This window comes from Mytilus trossulus, chromosome 9 (genome assembly GCF_036588685.1).
Source record: "Mytilus trossulus isolate FHL-02 chromosome 9, PNRI_Mtr1.1.1.hap1, whole genome shotgun sequence".
Lineage (NCBI taxonomy): Eukaryota > Metazoa > Mollusca > Bivalvia > Mytilida > Mytilidae > Mytilus > Mytilus trossulus.
The window spans coordinates 649,213-673,528 of record NC_086381.1 but is presented as its reverse complement, the minus strand read 5'-3'; the positions used below and the strand labels follow the sequence as shown (position 1 = coordinate 673,528).

The 24,316-nt window shown below is 33.2% G+C and overlaps 3 protein-coding genes across 4 annotated transcripts; all 3 read left to right on the top strand.

The window, feature by feature from the left end:
- The first annotated feature begins 8,008 nt into the window (after positions 1 to 8,008).
- LOC134683469 (glycoprotein 3-alpha-L-fucosyltransferase A-like) lies at positions 8,009 to 10,439 on the top strand. Its single transcript, XM_063542786.1, has 2 exons — positions 8,009 to 8,093; positions 9,051 to 10,439. The coding sequence occupies exons 1-2, from the start codon at positions 8,081 to 8,083 to the stop codon at positions 10,130 to 10,132; spliced, it is 1,095 nt and encodes a 364-aa protein (XP_063398856.1). The 5' UTR covers positions 8,009 to 8,080; the 3' UTR covers positions 10,133 to 10,439.
- A 3,444-nt stretch (positions 10,440 to 13,883) lies between these two features.
- Positions 13,884 to 17,044, top strand: LOC134684260 (octopine dehydrogenase-like). The gene is made up of 2 exons (XM_063543526.1): positions 13,884 to 13,988; positions 15,508 to 17,044. Exon 2 carries the CDS (start codon positions 15,518 to 15,520, stop codon positions 16,727 to 16,729), a length of 1,212 nt encoding a protein of 403 aa, XP_063399596.1. The 5' UTR covers positions 13,884 to 13,988; positions 15,508 to 15,517; the 3' UTR covers positions 16,730 to 17,044.
- Positions 17,045 to 18,563: 1,519 nt separating this feature from the next.
- Positions 18,564 to 23,648, top strand: LOC134684258 (octopine dehydrogenase-like). Of its 2 annotated transcripts, none has more exons than XM_063543524.1 (4): positions 18,564 to 18,751; positions 19,659 to 19,701; positions 20,847 to 20,952; positions 22,211 to 23,648. In XM_063543524.1, the coding sequence occupies exons 3-4, from the start codon at positions 20,850 to 20,852 to the stop codon at positions 23,449 to 23,451; spliced, it is 1,344 nt and encodes a 447-aa protein (XP_063399594.1). In that variant the 5' UTR covers positions 18,564 to 18,751; positions 19,659 to 19,701; positions 20,847 to 20,849; the 3' UTR covers positions 23,452 to 23,648. The 2 variants fall into 2 exon arrangements, with proteins under 2 accessions (XP_063399594.1, XP_063399595.1); XM_063543525.1 differs by having other exon boundaries at positions 20,840 to 20,952.
- The last annotated feature ends 668 nt before the right edge of the window (positions 23,649 to 24,316 follow it).

Sequence of the window (24,316 nt, the reverse complement as noted above, 5' to 3'; positions counted from 1 at the left end):
ACTGTGCGAAGAAGGTACAAATTAATACACTGTGCGAAGAAGGTACAAATTTATACATTGTACAAAGAAGGTACAAATTTATACACTGTGCGAAGAAGGTACAAATTAATACACTGTGCGAAGAAGGTACAAATTTATACATTGTACAAAGAAGGTACAAATTTATCCATTGTACAAAAAAGGTACACATTTATACATTGTACGAAGAAGGTACACATTTATTTATTGTACAAAGAAGGTACAAATGTATCCATTGTACAAAAAAAAGGTACAAATTTATACACTGTACGACAAAGGTACATATTTATACATCGTACAAAGAAGGTACACATTTATACATTATATAAAGAAGGTACAAATTTATACATTGTACAAAAAAGGTATAAATTTATCCATTGTACTAAAAAGGTACAAATTTATACATTGTACGAAGAAGGTACAAATTTAAACATTGTACAAAGAAGGTACAAATTTATCCATTGTACAAAAAAAGGTACATATTTATACATTGTACGAAGAAGGTACAAATTTATCCATTGTACAAAAAAAGGTAGTAATTTATACATTGTACAAAGAAGGTACAAATGAATCCATTGTACAAAAAAAAAGTACAAATTTATACATTGTACAAAGAAGGTACAAATTTACACATTGTACAAAGAAGGTACAAATTTATACATTGTACAAAGAAGGTACAAATTTACACATTGTACAAAGAAGGTACAAATTTACACATTGTACAAAGAAGGTACAAATTTATACATTGTACAAAAAAAGGTACAAAATTTATACATTGTACAAAAAAGGTACAAATTTATACATTGTACGAAGAAGGTACAAATTTATTCATTGTACAAAGAAGGTACAAATTTACACATTGTACAAAGAAGGTACAAATTTATACATTGTACAAGAAAGGTAAAAATTTACACATTGTACAATAAAAGGTACAAATTTATACATAGTACAAAAAAAGGTACAAAATTTATATATTGTACAAAAAAAGGTACAAATTTATACATTGTACAAAAAAGGTACAAATTTATACATTGTACGAAGAAGGTACAAATTTATTCATTGTACGAAGAAGGTACAAATTTACACATTGTACAAAGAAGGTACAAATTTATACATTGTACAAGAAAGGTACAAATTTACACATTGTACAAAGAAGGTACAAATTTATACATTGTACAAAAAAAGGTTCAAATTTATACATTGTACGAATAACGTAAAAATTTATAGATTGTGCAAATAAAGTACAAATTTATACATCGTACAAAAAAGGTTCAAATTTATACATTGTACAAAAAAAGGTACAAATTTATACATTGTACAAAAAAGGTACAAATTTATACATTGTACGAAGAAGGTACAAATTTAAACATTGTACCAATAACGTAAAAAATTATAGATTGTGCAAATAAAGTACAAATTTATACAGTGTACTAAGACGGTACAAATTTGTAGACAATATGGAGACGAGTGCAAGTTATTTTATACACAAAGAAAATGCAAATATTAGGTTTTGCTTCTCATTAGGGTTCATGAATATCAGAAGTATATTTGTGTACGTCAGAAGCGCGTTTCTAGGTCAAAAGACGTAATGTGATGTTATATTCTAGATAGTTTTTTAAAAAAAAGTACGACGTTAAAGAACTTCAAAATGGTTTTTCAAAAATACAGCAAGGGTAATATAGTCCTATTGGTTGAAATGGGTGAAAATCATTAGCATTTCTGAAAACGTTAATGTATTATTATGACCATATAAATGATAACTCATAAGTGCTGACTATTAGGTTGGTTGAAACAAACTCCACCACCAGTGGCATCGACAGAGTGGTTGGCAATAAACTCGTCATTGGTTTTTAATTCAAAAGTAAATTGTTGCTTTTTGTCTAATTAGCAATCATGCTACATCTTTCTTATTTTTATATCTATACCCCCACACCAACTCTTTTCAAATTGTAGACTATTATACTATAAACATCTAGCACATATGTTTGTTATATCTGTACAACCACTTTTCAGGTTGTAGTGAATTGTAATATAAATATTAAGCACATATCATTTTTATACATGTTACCCCTTTTTTAAGTTGTAGAATATCATACTATGATTACTAAGAACATATCATTTTTATATATGGACCATCCCCTCCTCATGTTGTAGAATATTAATTTATGAATATTTAGCATGTATCATTTTTATATCTGTGAGGTGATTACATAATTGTCTTCAATTTCGGTAACACAATTAATAAAGTATCAGTTTTTGTCATCAGTAGTTTTCCTTATATTAGACAGCCAAAGATATTTTTCAAAAAATCAATTAGTTTCGTGGATAGCAATTTGCGATGATTGCACCTTTTTTATATTTGGTTCCGTAGTTTAAACAAATTCTGCATATAATCCTGTATGTTATTTTTACTTGTTGATCGCTTAAATTCGTGATTCACCTATACATGCTATACTCTATAAATCTAGAAATAGTTGTTATACAAGTTGGAAAGCGTGTTACATTAACAATAAAGTGTTTATCTTATTCTACAATACTGTCTCTTCAATGATGACAACATCAATTGAAACTTCAAACCTTACCAAAATAAAATTGTCAAAACGTTGATTAAGGATGTTTTCTTCTACATAAAATAATTTTCAAAGTGCAACAAACAACGTGAGGATCAGATCGGATATGAACGCCCGAATTGCTTATTGGAAAGAAAATAAGCATGCACGTTGTAAATATAGACTGTAGCAAATGTAAACGACATCAGAATAACGTGTTTCATATGATCTTAGTGGTTTTCAATATGACAACCATTTTAGGGACGACATCAAAAGTTTAATGTAGGATAAAAAAAAAAATTAATTCAGATAGTTTTTTAATGACCCCCCTACTCCCTCTTAACTTAACTTGGGAAAAATTGATTGACCCATATGGATATATGTAAAATCGATGTAGGATAAACAAAACTTGCATCATGTATAACCCCCCACCCCCAAACTATTTGAATTAAGTTTTGTATCCTTCATTGATCTTTTGATGTCGTCCCTTAAAGGTACGTGTCAATCAATGTTTGTCATGCTTTACTGACTATTGCTAAGATATTATTTCTGTCACTTCAAATATTTATCAAAAATTTAATTTTAAGCTATCGAAAATTATGCGACTAACTACAGACATATAAATTTGTTACTATTCATTTGTCTGTTTGGAAGAATACGTTAGATCGGACAGTACGTTACTTATTTACACAAGCATGATATTGTAATACAAATAAACATTTTAGTACGGAATTGGAAATGGGTGACGAGATGTAATTAATTTTAGCCTTCATGCTTTAGCTGACAAGTAAAATAGGAAGAACTTATATAAAATACATTAATTATTTTATTTTAAAATTCATTTGATTTTTTTTTTATCACGAATCGTTTTATTAAGCCGGCATCTATAATACTAAAATTACGAGGTCCAATTTGTCAGCCGTCATCACGTAAAAACGACGAATCACAGAATTCAACTTTATATATAACTAATATAGTACAAAGGTGTAGATTAAAAATTACACCACTCCAGGCCCTTTTGTTTTCCACGTAATTAATATTGCCAATAATTAAGAAGTTCCGGGTCGAGTCCGATACCGATACCAAAAGTATATTCACCTGTTACCTATTACCTTATCTGTACGTTCCGCATCTGACAGGCGCACCACCAAACGGTGTATTCAGGATTAATATGCTATATACACGGGTCATAACCACAGGGTTGACACTTCTAAATTGTCAAATTGTTACCTATTGTAGTATTTTAATCAGTAAGACTTACTAAGATAACAATACGAATACTAAAAATCTGAACTTAAAATAAGGCGTATAGGTACAGTTTTCAATTTGTTAGTGGGCATGACGTAAAACAGCGAATCAAAGAATTCAATTTATCTTATAACTCATATAGGACAATGCTGTTGATTAAAAAATACTCCATTCCGAACCTTTTGTTTTCCAAATAATTAATAATACCAATAATTGATAAGTTCCAGTTCGACGGGTTCAAACAGAAAGACTTTATAGCAGAGAAAAACTGTGTATCTTATAATCGGCATGACTTTATCAGATGACAACACTAATACTAAAATAAGGCTTGCGCATAGTTATTTACTTTAATTCAGTCACGGATCCATGATATCACGGGTGTGTTCTAGTAGTAATAATAATTCGGTTCTAACAATTTTCTGTGGAAATCCCTATTGTATTTGTTCTGATTATGGCACCTTAAACGGAGTTGGGGTGACATATTGTTATTGTTCGTTTCTGTTTGTCTTATTATTATTATGTCACCCGATCGACAATGTCGGGTGACATATTGCTTTTCCTTTGTTTCTTTTTCTGTATTATTATTATTCTTCCACCTATTTTGTCCGGCAGTTTTCTCATAGCCAATGGAACCAATCTTAATGAAAGTTAACAATAATGAGGAACACAAAATTTCGGGTTGCAGTAGGTCTTGAGAACATAGAAAATGGCTGCCGTTACAATGGAAACAGAACAAATGTGAAAAAAATCCAGTTTTGGGTTTTGGTGAATTATTTGGACCTAATTAAACTTAGAATCATTATATTTTATTGCAATGTAGGTGCCCGGCATATACTGGTTTTGGATGATTTTGGAATCATTGGAACTACTGTGTTGCCATGGAAACTATACCAAAAATTTCAAAAATATCAAAATGCTCCAAATTTTTTGAAACTCCATAGTAGCGATGAGCAACATTGGTAGATGTGGAATTTGGCGTTGGAATTTCCAAAATGTCTGCCGTTACCATGGAGACAATGCATAACAGGACAAAATGATCCAAAAACCTTAAAGTGGCATTCACTTTCTTAAAATGGTAGGTCAAATTGATCCAAACGTTGATAGTATGGTCCCTCCCATGTACCAATGTGGCATGTGTCATTAAATTTTGGAAATGGTCTCTGTGGCCATAGGAATCATCACAAATGTCAAAAATTTCAAAAATTACAAAGTGCTCCAAAATTGATGAAGCTTTAAATGATTGTAGACTGGTAAGTCTGGATAAGACTTTTGATGTTGGAATTTCCAAAAAGACCACAGTTGCCATGGAAACTGCAAAAATGTCAAAAATTTTGAAAATGGTTGAACTTTATGAAACTTGATATAATTGTTAACTGGCAAGTATAGATGAGACTTGTGACTTTGAAAATTTCAAAATGGCTGTCATTGCCCTGGAAACGGCAGAAATTAGATTTGTTTTAAAATGCTCTAAATGAACCAAAAAATTTACAGAAAGATGTATAGCCATGTATATTTGTGCATTCACTGTTCAACATTGTTTTAAATGGCTGCTGTTTAGTGACAATAGGGGGAAGGATGACATCCGCTATTGCTTGCAATGGCAATTCTAGTTATATTTATTCTTCCACACTTTTTTGTTCATACTATTTCTCAGAATTGGCTTGAACAATATTGATGGAACTATACCATAATGTAGACCACCACATTTTATAGTGCAGTGGGGTATGGCACCATCAAAATGGCTGCCGTTGCCATGGAAACGAAACAAATGTGAAAAAATCCAGTTTTTTGTTTTCTCGAACTGTTTGGATAGACTTGAACTCAGAAACATTATATTTTAATACAATGTAGGTGCCCACTATATACAGGTATTGGATGATGTTGACACTCATTGGAACTACTATGTTGCCATGCAAAACAACACCAAAAATTTCAAAAATATCAAAATGCTCAAAACTTATTGAAACTTCACAGCAACGATGAGCAACATTGGAAGATGTGGAATTTGGCTTTGGAATTTTCAAAATATCTGATGTTACCATGGAAACAATGCAAAAAGGTCAAAACTTTGAATTTTCACAGAACATTCCAGAACATTGATGTTCAACTTATTCTAGAGACATTAAATGGTAAAAGATTATTGAGGGAAACAATTGCAGCAAGGGTTTGACTTTGGAATATTCAAAATGTCCACCGTTACCATGGAAACAGCAAAAATATCAAAAACTTCAAAATGCTTTAAATTTAATGAAACTTATAACAAATGTTGCCTAGCTCATTCAGACTTGACTTTTGAGTTTGGAATTTTCAAAATGGCCGCCGTTGCCATGGAAACAGCAACAATTTTCTAATGGCTACCGCTGGCCTGGCAATGGGGGAAGGGTGCAATCCGCTATTGCTTGCAATGGCAAATCTAGTTATGGCACCCTCAACGGAGTTGGGGTGACAAATTGTTATTGTTCGTTTCTTTTTTTCTTATTATGGCACCCTCAACGGAGTTGGGGTGACGTATTGTTATTCTACGTTTCTTTTTGTTTTTATTTTTATTTTTCTTCCACACTTTTTTGTCCGTTGCACGTTGTTACATAAACGAGCGAATCGAACAAATTGAGCTATATAAACACCATAAGATAGTGACAAAAGAACAACAAGTTCAACCATTGTATTGAAAATCCTCAACAGAACCCATGTGCAATATAAGATGTATTTTCAGTTTGTGGATAAGTCTACACACTATTTAGTTCAAGGTGAATTTAAGCAGATATTGGTCATCATACGGTACTTGTCTTGCACAATTAACTAGTCTGCTATAGAAGACCCCAGCATGACAAAATCTGAAACAATTCAAAAGAAACAAGAAGTAATTGTAACAGGATGCTGTTACGAAGTCTCTCAAACAAAGCTCTCATAACTCGCCATTCGGTGGTGGTGACCCCCAGGGACTTACCTACATTTTATTTGATTTGTTTTATTGTCCCCTTCAAGAATATATATGGTTTAGGGGTGGGGATCTGGACCGTTTACAAGATAATAGCACATTCTCAAATTGAACGGGGTGGGGCGACCACCAGGAACTTCCCTTTAATTTCATTTGATTAGCTTTATTGTCTCATACAAGAATAAATATGGTTTAGGGGTGAGGATGTTGACCGTTTTACAAATTTTTAAACAAGAGGGGGTGGGTGACCCCCTTGGGACTTCCCTTTATTTCATTTCATTTGTTTTATTGTCCCCTACAAGAATATATATGGGTTAGGGGTGGGGATGTTGACCCTTTAAAAGTTTCAATCAAGAGGGGGTGGGGTGACCCCTCCCCCCGGACTTCCCTTTAATTTCATTTCATTTGTTGTATTGTCCCCTACAGGAATATATATGGTTTAGGGTTGGGGATCTGGACCGTTTACAAGATAATAGTACATTCTCAAATTAAACGGGTCGGGGGTGACCCCCAGGAACTTCCATTTAATTTCATGTGATTTGTTTTATTGTCCCATACAAGAATATTTATGGTTTAGGGGTGGGGATATTGAGCGTTTACAAATTTTCAAACAAGAGGGGTGGGGTGACTCCCTAGTGACTTCCCTTTTATTTCATTCCATTTGTTTTATTGTCCCCTACAAAATATATATGGTTTAGGGGTGGGGATCTGGACCGTTAACAAGATAAAAGCACATTCTCAAATTGAACGGGGCAGGGATGACCCCCGGGGACCTCCCTTTAATTTCATTTGATTTGTTTTATCGTCCCATTCAAGAATATATATGGTTTACGTGTGGGGATCTGGACCGTTTACACGACAAAAGCATATTCTCAAATTGAAGGGGGTAGGGATGAACCCCCAGGGTATCCCCTTATATTTCATGTGATTTGTTTAATTGTCCTATAATCATTTCCGAAGACTGCGTGTATCTATCACTTACAGTTTTCAAGTTATATTCATTTGAAAATTTTAGAAAATAAAATCCCATAGGGTTCTATAGTAAACCCCTCCCTCCTTTCTACCCCTCAAAATACCCCTTAGTAGACCCCAATGCACAAACGAAAGATTGATGGCTCACCTAGACATATAAGTCTACCATTTTATGAAATCCTAAGTCAATCTGGAGAAACGCTGCGGACAAGTTCATTTTTAAAGTGGCGGAAGAGGAAGAGGAAGAAGAATAATAAAATTAATAAAAACTGAGCAAAAACAATAAGTCTTCAAACTTTGTTTGGGAGACTTAATTAGCACAGTTATATTCAGGTAGTCAGAGTTGAAATCATCGATGTTGCTTGTGGGTACGTAGTGTAGACGTATTATATAATTGTTTTTTAAAGATGGATTTCAGATTTGACTGATACATATAAATATTAGTCGATGTATAATATAGGCTCGTGTTGTAAACAATCAATCTTTTGAGATACATTCCAATGTTATAAAGAGCGGCGAAAGATACTAGAGGAACAGTAAAACTTAAAAATCGAAAATAAACTGGCAACGCCATGGCAAAAAACGAAAAAGACTAACAGACAACAATAGTACACAAGAAACAACATGGAAAAGTAAAGACTGAGCAACACGAACCCTACCAAAACTGGGGATGATCTTCGCCAGCAGCGAATCTTTTAAGCGTATTTTACACCCTTTTCATCAGTTGTAACCTACTTACATATTCTTTTGAGCTTGCGTTGCTAGATTATTACTCTTTGACTTTTTGTAGATTAAAGAGTACTCTTTAAACATGTTATTCATAGCTTTGAACATGCATATTTTTTTAACAAGTAAAAACTGTTTGTCATGATGACCAGAGAGTTTAATTGGTTCAAGACATACACAATCATATTTATTAAATATTTATTTTGATAACATATGATTTTCGTTGCTTACGCTATGTCAAGCTTTACTTCAAGACTTTTTAACGAGTGATACGGGCTGTTGATTAAGAATTACATCCTTTTCTCCTTTTTGTATGTACTTCAAATGTAAGTAAAAATCAAATATGTATCAAAATCCATTGGCTAAATTGTGATTTGCAAAGAATAGCCAGAAATGTACATGTTATTATAAATGGAATGGATGATATTTTTATATTTAATATTCTTCGAATAATACAAGGATCATAATCCATGGTTTGAAAATTCTTGAACATTAAGTAATTATCATCTTTTTAATGGACTTTATCTTTTGTCGTTAGCATGTTTTCTTATTCCTGTTATTTAGTATTACGTTTACATATTGTCACTCTTTTCTTTCAGATCACTTTTTGAAGGGTCCATTTCAAATATGGTATCCTATTTGTATCTTTTCCATATGCTGGATTGTATATACCATAGCTGATATTTCTCTACTCAGAAGTGACAATGTTCAACAAATAATTCCAAGGAAGGAAAATAAAAGCAATTATTTATTACTGTGGTATGCCCCACCATTTTGGGCTCCAAATATGAAACCTCAAAGAGGATTGAAAAATTGCGTATTCAAAAATTGTGACATATCATTGGACAGGAGTTTGATCAATAAAAGCGATGTTTTGTTATTTCATCACGCTGATCTCAATTTAAGTCCACCAAGTAGAACTGAGAATCAAATGTGGATATTCTTTTCAATGGAGTCGCCACATCATATAAATGAACGATACAAACAAAAACAGTGGAATAATGCATTTAACTGGACATGGAGCTATCGACAAGATTCGGACATATTTACACCTTATGCAAAATTGTCTAAAAGATTAACGCTTAAAGACAAGAATTACACTGTGATATTTGAACAGAAATCAAAAGATGTTGCTTGGGTGGTTAGTAATTGTAATACACATTCACAAAGGATGAAATATGTGATAACAATGAAGAAGTATATCAATGTAGACATATATGGAAGATGTGGAAAACCGTGCAGCTCATCGGGTGACAACTGTATTAAAAAGTTAAGTAGTGACTATAAATTCTATCTATCATTCGAAAACTCATTATGTGATGATTATGTAACAGAAAAGGCATTCCGGTTGTACAAGGACGATTTTAATATAGTTCCTGTAATAAGAGGTTGTCCTAATATAAAGGACATCTTACCAAAGGACACGTTTATAACGACTTTTGATTTTAGTTCTCCGAAAACATTGGCTCTTCATATTAAGGACATAGCACTCAATGAAACTAAGTATTCAAAGTATATAAAAGCAAAAGACGAGTATGTAACTACTTCCTACAAAAATTACATACAGGATGGAACATGTTTATTGTGTGAAAATATAAATAACAACAGAAATGGTAGAGTCGATTTATCACAATGGATATTGAAAAAGCAATGCATTAGTCCTATAGATCATATTGAATAAAAAACACAACAAATAAATACATGTATTGATATAAATAAACGTGTTTTATAAACGAACTATATACTAAAGATATTAATTTTGGAATTACATACGCTGCAATCACAACTATATGTAAAACTTCAATACTGAACCTGTTCGGGGCATACAATTAACTTATTGCCTTGTTAGAACGGAAAAATAGTACAAAGGGATACTACTCTTGTATACAAATAACATATCAAAAGAGAGAATTAACACTACTTTCAAGTACCAATTTTTTATGAAGATTTTAAATTATCAATATACCAAACAGTCGTTAATCTATACAATCGTGACTAATAATGCTTTCTAACCTTCATTAGCAATCAAAATACATCTTATTGGTTTATATCATAAATAAAGGCTTTACCCAAAAAGATAGTTAATTTTTTTACAACTGAACATTTTAATGGCGTTTGTAGCAACATATTCCTTTAAAAATATATGTAATAAGAATATATGAACTTAAACTCTCTACAGCCATTTATATTTCGTTATATAGAATGATACATTGGTTAGCTGCTACTTTAATTAAGAGTTCACAATCAAATGATTGAGTGTGAGGGTACATATAGGAAAACATAGCACCAGCTCGAAAAACAATTTGATCAAATTAGACCTACATTATATGCTTCACTGATTTATATGAAATTTTAAATCCAATCTCAGATATAAGATTGATACTTAGTGACTTACAACAATATGAATGGTTGTAAATGTGACTCTTGGACATCAGTGTCATCCCTTATATAATAAGCAGATTAACAATTTTTATTTACAATTATATACTTGAGCGTTAGGATATATCTAGGAAAATATAGTAGCATCCAACGAAAACAGTGTCTTTCTAATGTACATTTTATGTAAGCTGATTTTGTTTTTAAGTTAAATGTCCCATTTCAGATCTTAGATGCGTAGTGATCTACAATCATAGAACCCAGTGTATGTAACATTTAGGGGAGGAGTATAGAGGAATCCCCCAAACAGAAGGTCACTCTAACCTACACTTTATACTTCGCTTTAATCCAATTCAATGATTTAACGATGCATCTTATGACATCCCAAAAACAATATGTCATTTTAACCTTCACTTTACAATTCACGGACTTGTATTCAATTTACAACATAGCTTATATGTCAGATAGTGGTTAAAGGTCCTTTTCACGTTGATGTTAAATTTCACTTCGGTAACTGTTATAGTCATTATGCACTCTGTAATATTTTATGAAACATATTTGTGGATAAGGCAACTTTTATTATCATATTTTATAACTATAAAAATGTAAGTTGTAACCTATGTCAGATTCAATATTTTATGAAATATAGTTTTAGGAAGTATGGAGCATATGGGTCAAATTAAGAAAGGAAATACACTTAAAAATATTCTGAAGTACTTCCATCTTAAATTCACATTTCTAATAAAAACAAATTGTTTTATAAAATTGGGTTGGTCTTGTTTCTGGTTACCTCGTAATGTTATCAAATTATGACTCTTGAAATAAAAGCTATGACATTAATTTAAAAAAAAAAACTATATCAGAATAGCTTGATCATGGTGATATCAACGAGGGTAAATCGTAGAATCTAAAATACAGATTTTTCTTAAATAATGACTTATACTTTTCTATTTATGAAGAAATAACAACAAACATGTGGTGCACACTGAATAATAGATAATTATTCATTATTCCATGGAAATGTAAGCTGAATCAGTTGTCTTGACAGTGTGTTTAATTTTCTTAATTTAAAAAATAAATGTTTTACCTCGTCTGTATATGGACCTGTGACACAGATGTCATAGACTCTTTTGTACTCTCTCCAAGAGACACAGCTGTCATTGACTGTTTTCTACACTCTTCAAAAGACACTGCTGTCTTTGACTCTTTTGTACTCTCTTCAAGAGACACTGAGTCTTTGACTCTTGTGTACTCTCTCCAAGAGACACAGCTGTCATTGACTCTTTTGTACTCTCTTCAAGAGACACTGCTGTCTTTGACTCTTGTGTACTCTCTCCAAGAGACACAGATGTCATTGACTCTTTTGTACTCTCTTCAAGCGACACTGCTGTTATTGGCTCATTTGTACTCTCTTTATAAGACACTGCTGTCATTGACTCTTTTGTACTCTCTTCAAGCGACACTGCTGTTATTGGCTCATTTGTACTCTCTTTATAAGACATTGCTGTCATTGACTCTTTTGTACTCTCTTCAAGAGACACAGATGTCATTGACTCTTTTGTACTCTCTTCAAGAGACACTGCTGTTATTGGCTCATTTGTACTCTCTTTATAAGACACTGCTGTCATTGACTCTTTTGTACTCTCTTCAAGAGACACTGCTGTTATTGGCTCATTTGTACTCTCTTTATAAGACATTGCTGTCATTGACTCTTTTGTACTCTCTTCAAGAGACACAGATGTCATTGACTCTTTTGTACTCTCTTCAAGAGACACTGCTGTTATTGGCTCATTTGTACTCTCTTTATAAGACATTGCTGTTATTGACTCTTTTGTACTCTCTTCAAGAGACACTGCTGTTATTGGCTCATTTGTACTCTCTTTATAAGACACTGCTGTCATTGACTCTTTTGTACTCTCTCCAAGAGACACAGCTGTCATTGACTCTTTTGTACTCTCTTCAAGAGACACTGCTGTCTTTGACTCTTGTGTACTCTCTCCAAGAGACACAGATGTCATTGACTCTTTTGTACTCTCTTCAAGAGACACTGCTGTCATTGACTCTTTTGTACTCTCTTCAAGCGACACTGCTGTTATTGGCTCATGTGTACTCTCTTTATAAGACATTGCTGTCATTGACTCTTTTGTACTCTCTTTATAAGACACTGCTGTCATTGACTCTTTTGTACTCTCTTCAAGAGACACTGCTATCATTGACTCTGTTGTACTCTCTATAAGAGCCACTGCTGTCATTGACTCTTTTGTACTCTTCAAGAGACACTGCTGTTATTGACTCTTTTGTACTCTCTTCAAGAGACACTGCTGTCATTGACTCTTTTGTACTCTCTTCAAGAGACACTGCTGTCATTGACTCTGTTGTACTCTCTATAAGAGCCACTGCTGTCATTGACTCTTTTGTACTCTTCAAGAGACACTGCTGTTATTGACTCTTTTGTACTCTCTTCAAGAGACACTGCTGTTATTGACTCTTTTGTTCTCTCTTCAAGAGCCATGCGTTCGTTAACTCTTGTGTACTCTCTTTAAGAGACACTGCTGTCATTGACTCTTTCGTACTCTCTTTATAAGACACTGCTGTCATTGACTCTTTTGTACTCTCTTTAAGAGAAAGTGCTGTCATTGACTCTTTTGTACTCTCTCCAAGAGACACTTTTGTCATTGACTCTTTTGTACTCTCCCCAAGAGACACTGCTGTCATTGACTCTTTTGTACTTTCTTCAAGAGACACTGCTGCCACTGAATCTATAAAACTCTCTTCAAGAGACATGCGTTCATTGACTCTTTATAATATAGGGACGAAATATACCAGAGGGACATTCAAACTCATAAAACTGACAACGCCTGGCTAAAAACGACTTATGAATGCTTATTTTTTCGTGTTATATGTTTTGTCATGTGTCCTATTGTTTGTCTGTTTGTCTTTCTAATTTTTAGACATAGCATTATGAAGGTCTTACATATTAGAAACTGCGTTAATAAAACACACTAATCGGCTATGAGATAACCAGTTTTTTAAGTAAAGCTACTACTTGTTTTTCCTTACCTGTTATCAATAATACATGACTAATCTTCGCACATGTTGTAACGATTGTCCTTGTAACAACCGTCGTCGAACATATTTCATCTTTACTTTTTGGAAACTCGGTATGTATGTTGATTATAGTAATTGATAATTTGCAAGTTGAAAATTTTATTTTAGCAGAAACATATATATATATATAATATTGACCCAGATTACTGATATTGTTTAATACCTATTTTTAGATTTAAATTTTGGATCGTATATATCTGTGTATATATATGGTTTTTGAATATGAAGAAGATATAAACTAAAAATAAGTTGATTTTTACAGCTTTAATTTTACATACATTCAAGAGTTAATAAGTGTTTTAATATACCTGTAAATATATTCGTTTGATACAATATTAAAAAAAATCACATGCATGCAAATAACGTAATAAGCGAATAGGGCGCAACATGACATGTTAAAGGAGTGGAAAAGTATGTCTCACTCGAACTTTTTATATTTCAATAAGTAGATAAAAGGTGCAAACAGAACAAAGTATGAAGATTTCAATCACGTCTATTATCCTCCTGTCAGTAGTAGGGATGGAGAACCTCCATAATTTTCAGAAAATTTGGCAGACGAAATTCACTGCATTTTTTTTAGTTATCTTTAATTATAAATGTAATCGGGTTCTTTGACGGAAAAACTGATTCGTCAACTTAATAGATGTTTATTTATACGACATGAATAAACAACCATGCAAGTGCATTTATAAATTAAAAAACCTGAAACAATAAAACCACATGCACATGGACACATGGTGTACAAAGGGGTATAACTCTAACCTATTAAACGGTATAGTACAGGTATTAAAAAACGATAAACTGGCTATGTTCTATTTAAATACAACCAATACAGTTAAAGTACAAGGTAATGACCATTAACTTAAAAGGGGGTATTGTTTTGGTGTGTGTGTGTTTTTTTTTTTTTTTTTTTTTTTTTTAAATGTTCTGAATCCAGATTTCCCCCGTATAACATATATGGACTCTGAGTATAAGGATTAACTATGAACAAAATAATATGATTGCCAGGGTTAGAAAACTAAACAAAAATATTCGCTCTGTGCGCAAAAAAAACCCCCAATGTTTTACTAAAGAAAAACCGGTTGAATATGAATGAAGGCCGGAATGATACTACAGGGACAGTCAAACTCATAAACCGAAAATAAACTGACAACGCCATGGCTAAAAATGAAAAAGACAAACAGACAAACAATAGTACACATGACACAACATAGAAAACTAAAGAATAAGCAACACGAACCCCACCAAAATCTAGGGATGATCTCAGGTGCTCCGGAAGGGTAAGCAGATCCTGCTCCACATGTGCTGCTTATGTGGTAACAAATCCGGTAAATAGTCTTAATTGATCTTTATTCGATAGGTCACATTCATGAAAGGGAAACTTACTTACTCAGTCGTCTACAAGAAATATTGAAACTGAAATTAGGATGTTGTATGCCATCTATCCACCCGAGACAATAGGACGTTTAATATAGTTAATATAAACAATCTTGAATGGACACGATAATTCAGTTAAACTGTTCTCGTCCTTTGCAAATATTACCTAATTTTACGATTTAATTAAATTTGTAGAAATTGAAAGATGAAGATTTTAATATGTGGTGGAGGGAATGGTGCACACTGTTTTACAGCTTTAGCTTCAGCTTGTCCAAGTGTCGAGGTCAACGTTCTTACAGTATATGAAGACGAGGCTAAGATGTGGACAGCTGCCCTGAAAAGTGATGAATTGACAGTTTCTATATCCAAACCAGATGGGTCAGTAACAGAAACACGATCCAAACCATCATTGGTTACAAATGATATTAAACTTGCTGTGGCTGGAGTACAAATCATTTTTATCGTTGTCCCCGCTTACGTTCATCACATCTATCTCTCATTGATTGCCTCGTGTATCCAACCAAATACACTTATAGTAGGACTTCCGGGTCACGCAGGGTTCGAGCTACAGTGCTTAGATATGTTAGGTAACAAATCTAGCAACCATGCGATTGTTGGCTTCGAATCTCTTCCCTGGGCATGTCGGATTATTGAATATGGAAAGAGGGTTCAACTACTTGGCTACAAAGACATTCTACATGCTTCCTTCTTAGTCGGAACAAATTGTAATCTACAATTTCCCGCCATTGAAACAATACAAAGTATCCTTGGTTCCAAACCTAGAATCAAGGTAGTATCCAATGTGTTTGTAATTACATTAATGACAGGTTCGATAATACATCCACCAATTATGTATGGGAAATGGAAGAACTGGGATAACACTCCACTTCCGGTAAAACCTTTGTTTTATCAAGGCGTGGACGAAGAACAGGCAAGTATTGCCTCAAATTTAAGTGATGAGGTAGTGAAAACAGCAAAACAAATCCAGGAGGTGTGTCCCGATCTTGACATGTCTCAAGTTGTCCATCTATCTGATTGGTTCAAATCACACTACAACGATGAGGTAGGTGACAAAAGCTCCTTGATGACGTCAATGAGAACAAATAGCGCCTATGAAGGATTAGTACACCCAATGAAAGCCGTGGACAATGGATACGTTCCAGATTTCGAATATCGTTACACGACCGAAGATGTTCCATTTGGTCTGGTTGTAATGAAAGGACTAGCTGTAATTGCAGGTATAGCCACGCCTACAATGGACAAGATTATTCTGTGGGCGCAAAGTATTATGGGAAAAGAATTTATCATTGGAACAGATCTTGTTGGAAAAGATGTGAAGTTTTCGAGAGCCCCACAGTCATTTGGCCTCAATACTCTTGAACAAGTGAAAGACTACATCAAGTCTCGTATTCGCTAGAATTCTTGTATACTTAAAGTAATATGTGTGCATTAGAAACGGAGGACAGACTCTAGGTAGCATAAATTATTACCTGTATTTGCTTTGTTTTTTTATCATGTTCACGGTTGTCATTTAATTATGGGATGCATTTTATTGTTTCTCTCTTTAATTGATTTGGGACATTGAACTGTTAAGATTTAAGTAAGTATAGACATTTCCATATAAGCAAAGAGATAGGTAGACAATCCATCGTATATGTGCTCAATCACAGGGTCAAAATAGGAAGGTTGTTGAATCCTGTTTATATATAACAATAAAGAGGTTATAATATGTTGTAAGTATTTTCTAACAGTTTTACGTATGTTCATCCAATGTATTGCTCTGGAGGAAAATGTGGATTTCAAATGCAAAAACACGTCATCTTTAAATCAGTTTATTTATATTTAAGTGTTGGTCCTTATATATTTGGAGGTATAAAATGATAGTGATAGAATCTTAAAAAAAAATTTACCACTATGCAATATGAATAAAACTGCAATTTTACAAAATAAAAAACAATAAACGGCCTTTAATAGTGTAATAATTTTGAAAATAAGATGTGGTATGATTTTCAATGAGATAACTATCTACAAGAGAACAAATGAGATAGAAATTAACAACTATATATAGTCACTGTATGGCCTTTAACAATGGCCATACCGCATTGTCAGCTATAAAAGACCCCGAAATGACGATGTAAAACAATTCAAACAAATAAAACTAACGGCCTTATCTATGTACAAAAAAATGAACAAAAAACAAATAATTATGTAACACATCAATGTAACACATCAAGAAACGACAACCACTGAATTACAGAATGTGGCATGGTTAAACATGTAAGCGAGATCCCAACCCTGCCCAGCCCTCCCCTAACATTGAACAGTGATGTAACAGTTCAACATAAGAACGAACTATAACAATCAGTTAAAAAAGGCTTAACTCATCAGACGGATGCCATCATGCAAATAGAAATACATATAACAAAAACACAAAGTGGACGTGGCTGGAACTTGTATGTCCCAACAACAAAATGACACTAAGTATAATGATCTCAGAGTACCGACAATTACTGACAGCAGGTGCAAAGCCACAAACAACTAATACCAAATCCTACACTAAATTATCAATCAGTACACGTCCAATGGATTTGTGTAAAGACGTCATAAACGGTCATTGGAAAGCATGACCTGAAAACCTTTACTGATACATGTATCTGCTCAAAAAGACCTTGTTAACGTTAATTCTCCGGAAATTAAACACAATACCACTATTGGCATCTCAAAATTTATAATCTTTAACTGCTGTGATGTTCCTAGTCTTCGGTTGTTGTCTGCTCTTTAGTCGGGTCTTCGACGCAGTGAGAAGATCCCGCAAATATTTTTTTAATAGCATGAAGTATCCGTTGTAAATTTCAAAACTTCGAGCAATATAAAATGCAACGTCTAATACCAGAATTTATCATATGGGTTTTCCTCATTGTTGATGGCCGTACGGTGACTTATATAGTTGTTAACTTCTATGCCATTGAGTCTTATGAATGTGGTCTTATCAATAGGCAATCTCCTTTTACAGTTTATTGTTAGCGATTTTACTATGAGGATCTATGAGGTCTAGACTGTACGTAGTGAAAGGTCAATAAAGTAGAACGATTTACATCAAGGTAAACCATTAATAGGTCGCTAAAAATATATGTTCTATTTATATCTATGAATGTATGAGATATGATGAGAAAAAAATGAATTCAATAAAAATAATACAACTTATAAACGTGTGATTAAAACATATACGTCTGAGTATACAGTACGATGTTAGCTAATGCATTGATTATCACGTTACTGAGTATACTCTCTGTCCCTACTAAATAATCTTAGTATTTAAACGTCTACAGCTATACTCAACGTGATATACACTATTATTGATGTTTATAACCTTGGCCTGTGTGTGACCGTTACAGAAGGTTGACTACGGTTTAAACAAGGTCAGTCTCGAATGTACAAGGTAAGCACAATTATTTAGTTTCTATTTATTGTATCGGAAAAGAATGTTGAATCCTATTAAAAATTAAAGGCGTTTGCTTTTTTCAAATTTTCTTAGTTCTCGATATAAGTTTGTAAGGGTTAAGGTTTGTAGATGCACATTTTTCTAAATTGGTTAAATAAAAAACCTTGATGATGTGGGATGATTACTAATGAGATAACCATAGCATCCCTGTAGCTATTTGTAGTCGGAGGTTTTATATAAATCAATAGCATGTCGATGAGCCAAGCTTTATATATATATATATGTAGAATGGTGTATAATATAGCGAAACAGTGATAGCATTGATTAGTTTACTTGAGTTTGCATGGTGTTAGTTATTTATTCTATTTTATATGTGATAGATAGATAAAGTCCTTGTTTAAAACATATATTTCTTCTGTTAAACTTAATACACATCGATTTTCTATCTGTATCCTGGCAAAATATCCATTGTTAAATGCAGCCCATAAATCTCTGACTAAAAAATATATGTCATACTATTAATTACATTGTATCATGTGTTTTCTTTTGTGATATTTATCATTTTTGTTACATATATATTAAGTACTATAACATAATATATATTCTGTTTGCAAATGAAACCATTCGAAAATCTCAAAGACTGTGTAATACATGATCATACAAATTGTTCAATTAACCCATGTATCTTAAGACTCTGTGTAATACATGATCATACAAATTGTTCATTTAACCCATGTATCTTACGACTTAATGGCTTATGCAGTGCATAATTTGTGTGCCAATAAAACAGGCATTCAAGATTCGTTATGTTGTCGTGATTATATTTTCCTCAAGTAGGATAAATTATCATAAATTCTAGTATTGCATTGTTTATATTCATATCAGTGACAATATTATTTTACAGAATGCTATGAAGAAATGATATAGAGAAATTCAAATATATAAAGGTACGTCGAAATCGGTGACTGTTTTCAGGGTTTATGTTGGTATTTATTGAAATGGTCAGGTTTAGTTTAGAAGATATAGTTTAAATAAATTAATTTATGGTAAGGGCCAAGAACAATGTCTTCGTTTAATAATTAAAAGTTTTAATTGCAAATGTTTAAAAATTTAAACAGTTGGTGCTACAGCTTTACATATATATATAAAGATCAAGGTTCACAAATCACTATTAGTTATGAATACCATTTATTAATTACATGTTATTACATGCATTTTTGCGCCTGTCCCAAGTCAGGAGCCTCTGGCCTTTGTTGTCTTGTATTATTTTAATTTTAGTTTCTTGTGTACAACTTGGAGTTTAGTACTGCGTTCATTGTCACTGAACTAGTATATATATTTTTTTAGAGGCCAGCTGAAGGACGCCTCCGGGTGCGGGAATTTCTCGCTCCATTGAAGACCTGTTGGTGACCTTCTGCTGTTGTCTTCTCTATGGTCTGGTTGTTGTCTCTTTGACACATTCCCCATTTCCATTCTCAATTTTATAGTATAATACAATAAAGTACAATATAACAGTGTAAAATACTAGTATACATATTTCTATTTTGGAAATAGTACTTCACCTACTTATCGGGAATTAACATTAACATGATAAAGTTAGCAATATCATTATTTTTGTAATACATAAATTTGTCATTTGTCTGTATGGAATTTTGCCTCCATTATAACACAGCGAAGAATTCCATGTCTAGTGTAATGGTAATCTGTCATTATATGTGTGCTCAGATTCTATATAACATATAATGCAAAGAGGAATTTTTTATCCAGATTGTGGTTTTTTTTACGTTTCATTTTATTGATATCTAGAGTTGACGAAAGATTGCACGCAAAAGTCACGGAAATTAACATAAACGACGAACTCAAGCTGACCATCTATGATCTTTACACTGTAACAATATGCATGCAAATGATTTTTATTTTTAAAAAAAAACAATATAACGTCAGAAATATGTTATTAACATGATTAAGATGGTTAATTTGGCAATTTGGCCTTTTTATTTTGACTGACACTTTATTTTTGGTTGTTTACTTGTGACCGACACTTTATTTTTGCTTATATGTGACTGACACTTTATAATTTCTTATAAAACAGGGTATGGCAGGTCAAACACAGAAAGAATTCCTGGCAGGTTTAGCCACCGGGGCCGTCGGCGTCAGCGTAATAGTTGGATTGAAACGCCTGTACGACAGCATGTCAGGTAATATTCGGACTAGGGTGAAGCGTACTGTTTAATGTGTTTCTTTTTTGTTACTTTTCACTTCTTACATAAGTGTTGATAACATTCGAAGAACACCCCGAGAAAAACAATAAGAATTATTTCTGAAAATCTTTATTACTTTATATATTGACAACAGGCATAATGAAGACTAGTATACCTCAAACATGACAGTTTTAAATAAAAAAGATATCAATTGAAAATATTTTATAACAGAATCAAATGTATGTATAACAATACAATATTTTAATTTTCAAAATTAAAGGCCCCATTAAGAGCATAACATTTATAACAACATGACATAAACATTACAGAGTGATTAAAGAAACATAATATGAAATTGCTATTTTAGTAGTCAACATCCTAGCGATAGTCAAATTCGGTATGTTTTTCTCATTATATCCCTTAGAAACCGGTTCCTTAGAAGTGATCTTAAAAATTTTGGATTTTCTCACTTGGCCTAAAAAGTTGTATGAACTTTTACGTCCACTTGGTCTCCGTCGTCGTCGTCGTCGTCGTCGTCGTCTGTCCGTCATCGTAAATAAATTTTTTTCAAATCTTCTCTATTGAAACCCCTGGAACAATTGTGTTAACCTGGTTATTCGTTTAGGTATGTACTTAAAAAAAAAGATCTACGAATTTGTTTCATCCTCAAACTGACCCGGTCGATATTTAAGAATTGAATGCTTCTTTTTGTTACTTTATTGGGGTGTAAAAGCGTTGACCGAAGTACATTTTGTTTCCGCGCTTCATTCTAAAAATGTGCATACGGTCAACGCTTTTACAACCCTATGAAGTTACAAAAAGAAGCATTCAATACTTATTATTACATTTTTTAGCTAGGATAATGAAAACACGATTTACATCAAGATTTTATTTACTATACCTAAAATGCAGTTATTGGCTAAAGTGTCAGTAAGCGTACAACTATTTGGACATACGTAGACATAACTACTCATTGTGACTTTTAAAAATAAAACGCAAAAAAAAAATGTAATTTTTCTGAAAAGTATCCGCATTTCCCACGAGTATGCATGAACAAAAAAATGTATATACCGAACGGAACAATTTAAATAAAAAAAACCACTTAAATAATGAATGAGGACCGAGTGCTGAAAAACCGAAACTATCCGTTTTACTTAAATTGTATCGTTCGGTATCAAGGTTCAAAAACATATTTTAAACGGATATGTGTGGTTTTTTTTTATATATTACATAGTATTCCGTTTTTGAATTTCAGATAGATTTCCAAAAGAGGGAAGAAATTTAAAGAAAGGTGTCCGACAATTAAAAATCCTTGTCTGTGGAGGTGGAAATGGCGCGCATTGCATGGCAGGAGTTGCCGGTTCCCATGCAGAAATTGATGTGAAGATTCTTTCCCTTTTTGAAGACGAAGCTGAACGATGGGCAAATATATTAAAATCTAATTTTCTGACGGTCTACGAACCGCTTGTAAATGGGGGTCATATGGAAATATCAACCAAACCAAAGCTTGTTACGAATGATCCTGGGAAAGCTGTCGAAGGCGTAGACATTGTTTTCATGGTTGTTCCCGCATTCGCTCACTCTCAGTACCTTACGGCCATTGCACCATTTATCAAACCGAATACTTTAATTGTTGGAATGCCTGGACAGGCCGGTTTTGAGTTTCAGTGTATTAACATTTTAGGCCAGAAATCTTCCCAGCTGGCCATTGCATCATTTGAATCTCTTCCATGGGCCTGTAGAGTTGATGATTTCGGAAAACATGTCCAGTTAATTGGTTTCAAAGATGTCCTTGGTATGTCCGTAGTCACGGGGAAGGATTGTAAAATTCCGTTCCCCATTGTCGATACAATTCAAGATATTTTTGGAAAGAAGCCTGCAATTAATTTAGTTCAGAATTACATTGCAATTAATCTCATGGCCAAATCTATTATACACCCTCCGCTCATGTACGGTCATTGGAGTAACTGGGATGGTAAACCTGTCAGGGAGAAACCATTGTTTTATCAGGGCGTGGATACAAAGCAAGCAAATTTACTTTCTGACGTTAGCAACGAATGCATACGCACAGCCAAACAGATCGAGAAGCTACGAAATAATTTGAAAATGAAAGATGTCATTCATATATTTGATTGGTACAAAACTTATTACCATGACGAGATCACTGATGACAGTTCGCTGATGATGGCCATGAAAACCAATGCAGCATACGATGGTCTTCTCCATCCAATGAAAACAGTGGAAGGTGGATTTGTACCAGATTTTAACTACCGGTATACGAGAGAAGACATTCCGTATGGTCTCGTGGTGATGAAAGGTATAGCGGAACTAGCTGGAGTGGCGACACCTACGATGGATGAAATAATCACATGGGCACAGAATAAACTGGGAAAAGAATATTTGGTGAACGGGAGGTTAACTGGAAAGGATTTAAAAGAAGCCCGAGCTCCTCAGTCTTTTGGATTCAAAACACTTGATGACCTATTTAATATTTGATTTTGTCGATATAGTAAAGATAATAACATTAATCTTAAAATGATCAAATTTTGATAAGTTCACATTGTTAGACGAACTAGTTATTAACATGTTATAGAGTGCCTTAAATTGATATATATTATATATATGCAGTTATATTTAAAAGCGCTCTAGATGTGAACAAAACGACGTGCAAGTTTATAATCGTTTATATTTATCATTGGGAAAGGCTTACCTACCTCATAATATACAAATATGAAAAATAAAATATCCATCTTTAGTTGTTTTCTACGTTTCATTTATATAAACCCCACTAATGAGTATGATATGATATAGATATAATGATAATATTAAGATTCAAACACAAGAATATACTGTTTATTGTATATCCCAGTAATCTTCATACGTATAAAGAACAAATACAATTAATAACTGCCACATTTGAATATAGATTGTTTTATGGACCAGTAAGACAAGAAATTACTGCATAATTTGTTCCTTTGTTAATGGTCTATAAATTGTCAGGTTGTGTTTTTAACAGAAAACAGATAGAATAAGTTACAAGGGGATAATAAAGAAACATAACTCAAATATATATAAACAGGTAACGAAAAGAAACGTATCGAAAAGACAACAATCTACAAATCAACATTCACAGAAAACTAAAGATTAAGGGAAAAAAATCTCCGAAAACCGTGCGCCAACCGGATCCGTAGACCCTACCCTACTAATGACACAGGTCTGAAGTGTGCATCTTGTCTGATTAATTGCTTAGTCATACCTGGTGGTTTTTATACGACCGCAAAAATTGAAAAATTTTTGGTCGTATATTGGTAACACGTTGGCGTTGTCGTCGTCGTAGTCCGAATACTTTTAGTTTTCGCAC

Bases quoted from the DNA above. Each gene is read 5' to 3' on its own strand.
- LOC134684260 (XM_063543526.1), top strand. From the start codon at position 15,518: ATGAAGATTTTAATATGTGGTGGAGGGAATGGTGCACACTGTTTTACA.
- LOC134684258 (XM_063543524.1), top strand. From the start codon at position 20,850: ATGGCAGGTCAAACACAGAAAGAATTCCTGGCAGGTTTAGCCACCGGG. The intron at 20,953-22,210 runs GTAATATTCGGA...TTTGAATTTCAG, and splicing joins CCTGTACGACAGCATGTCAG to ATAGATTTCCAAAAGAGGGA.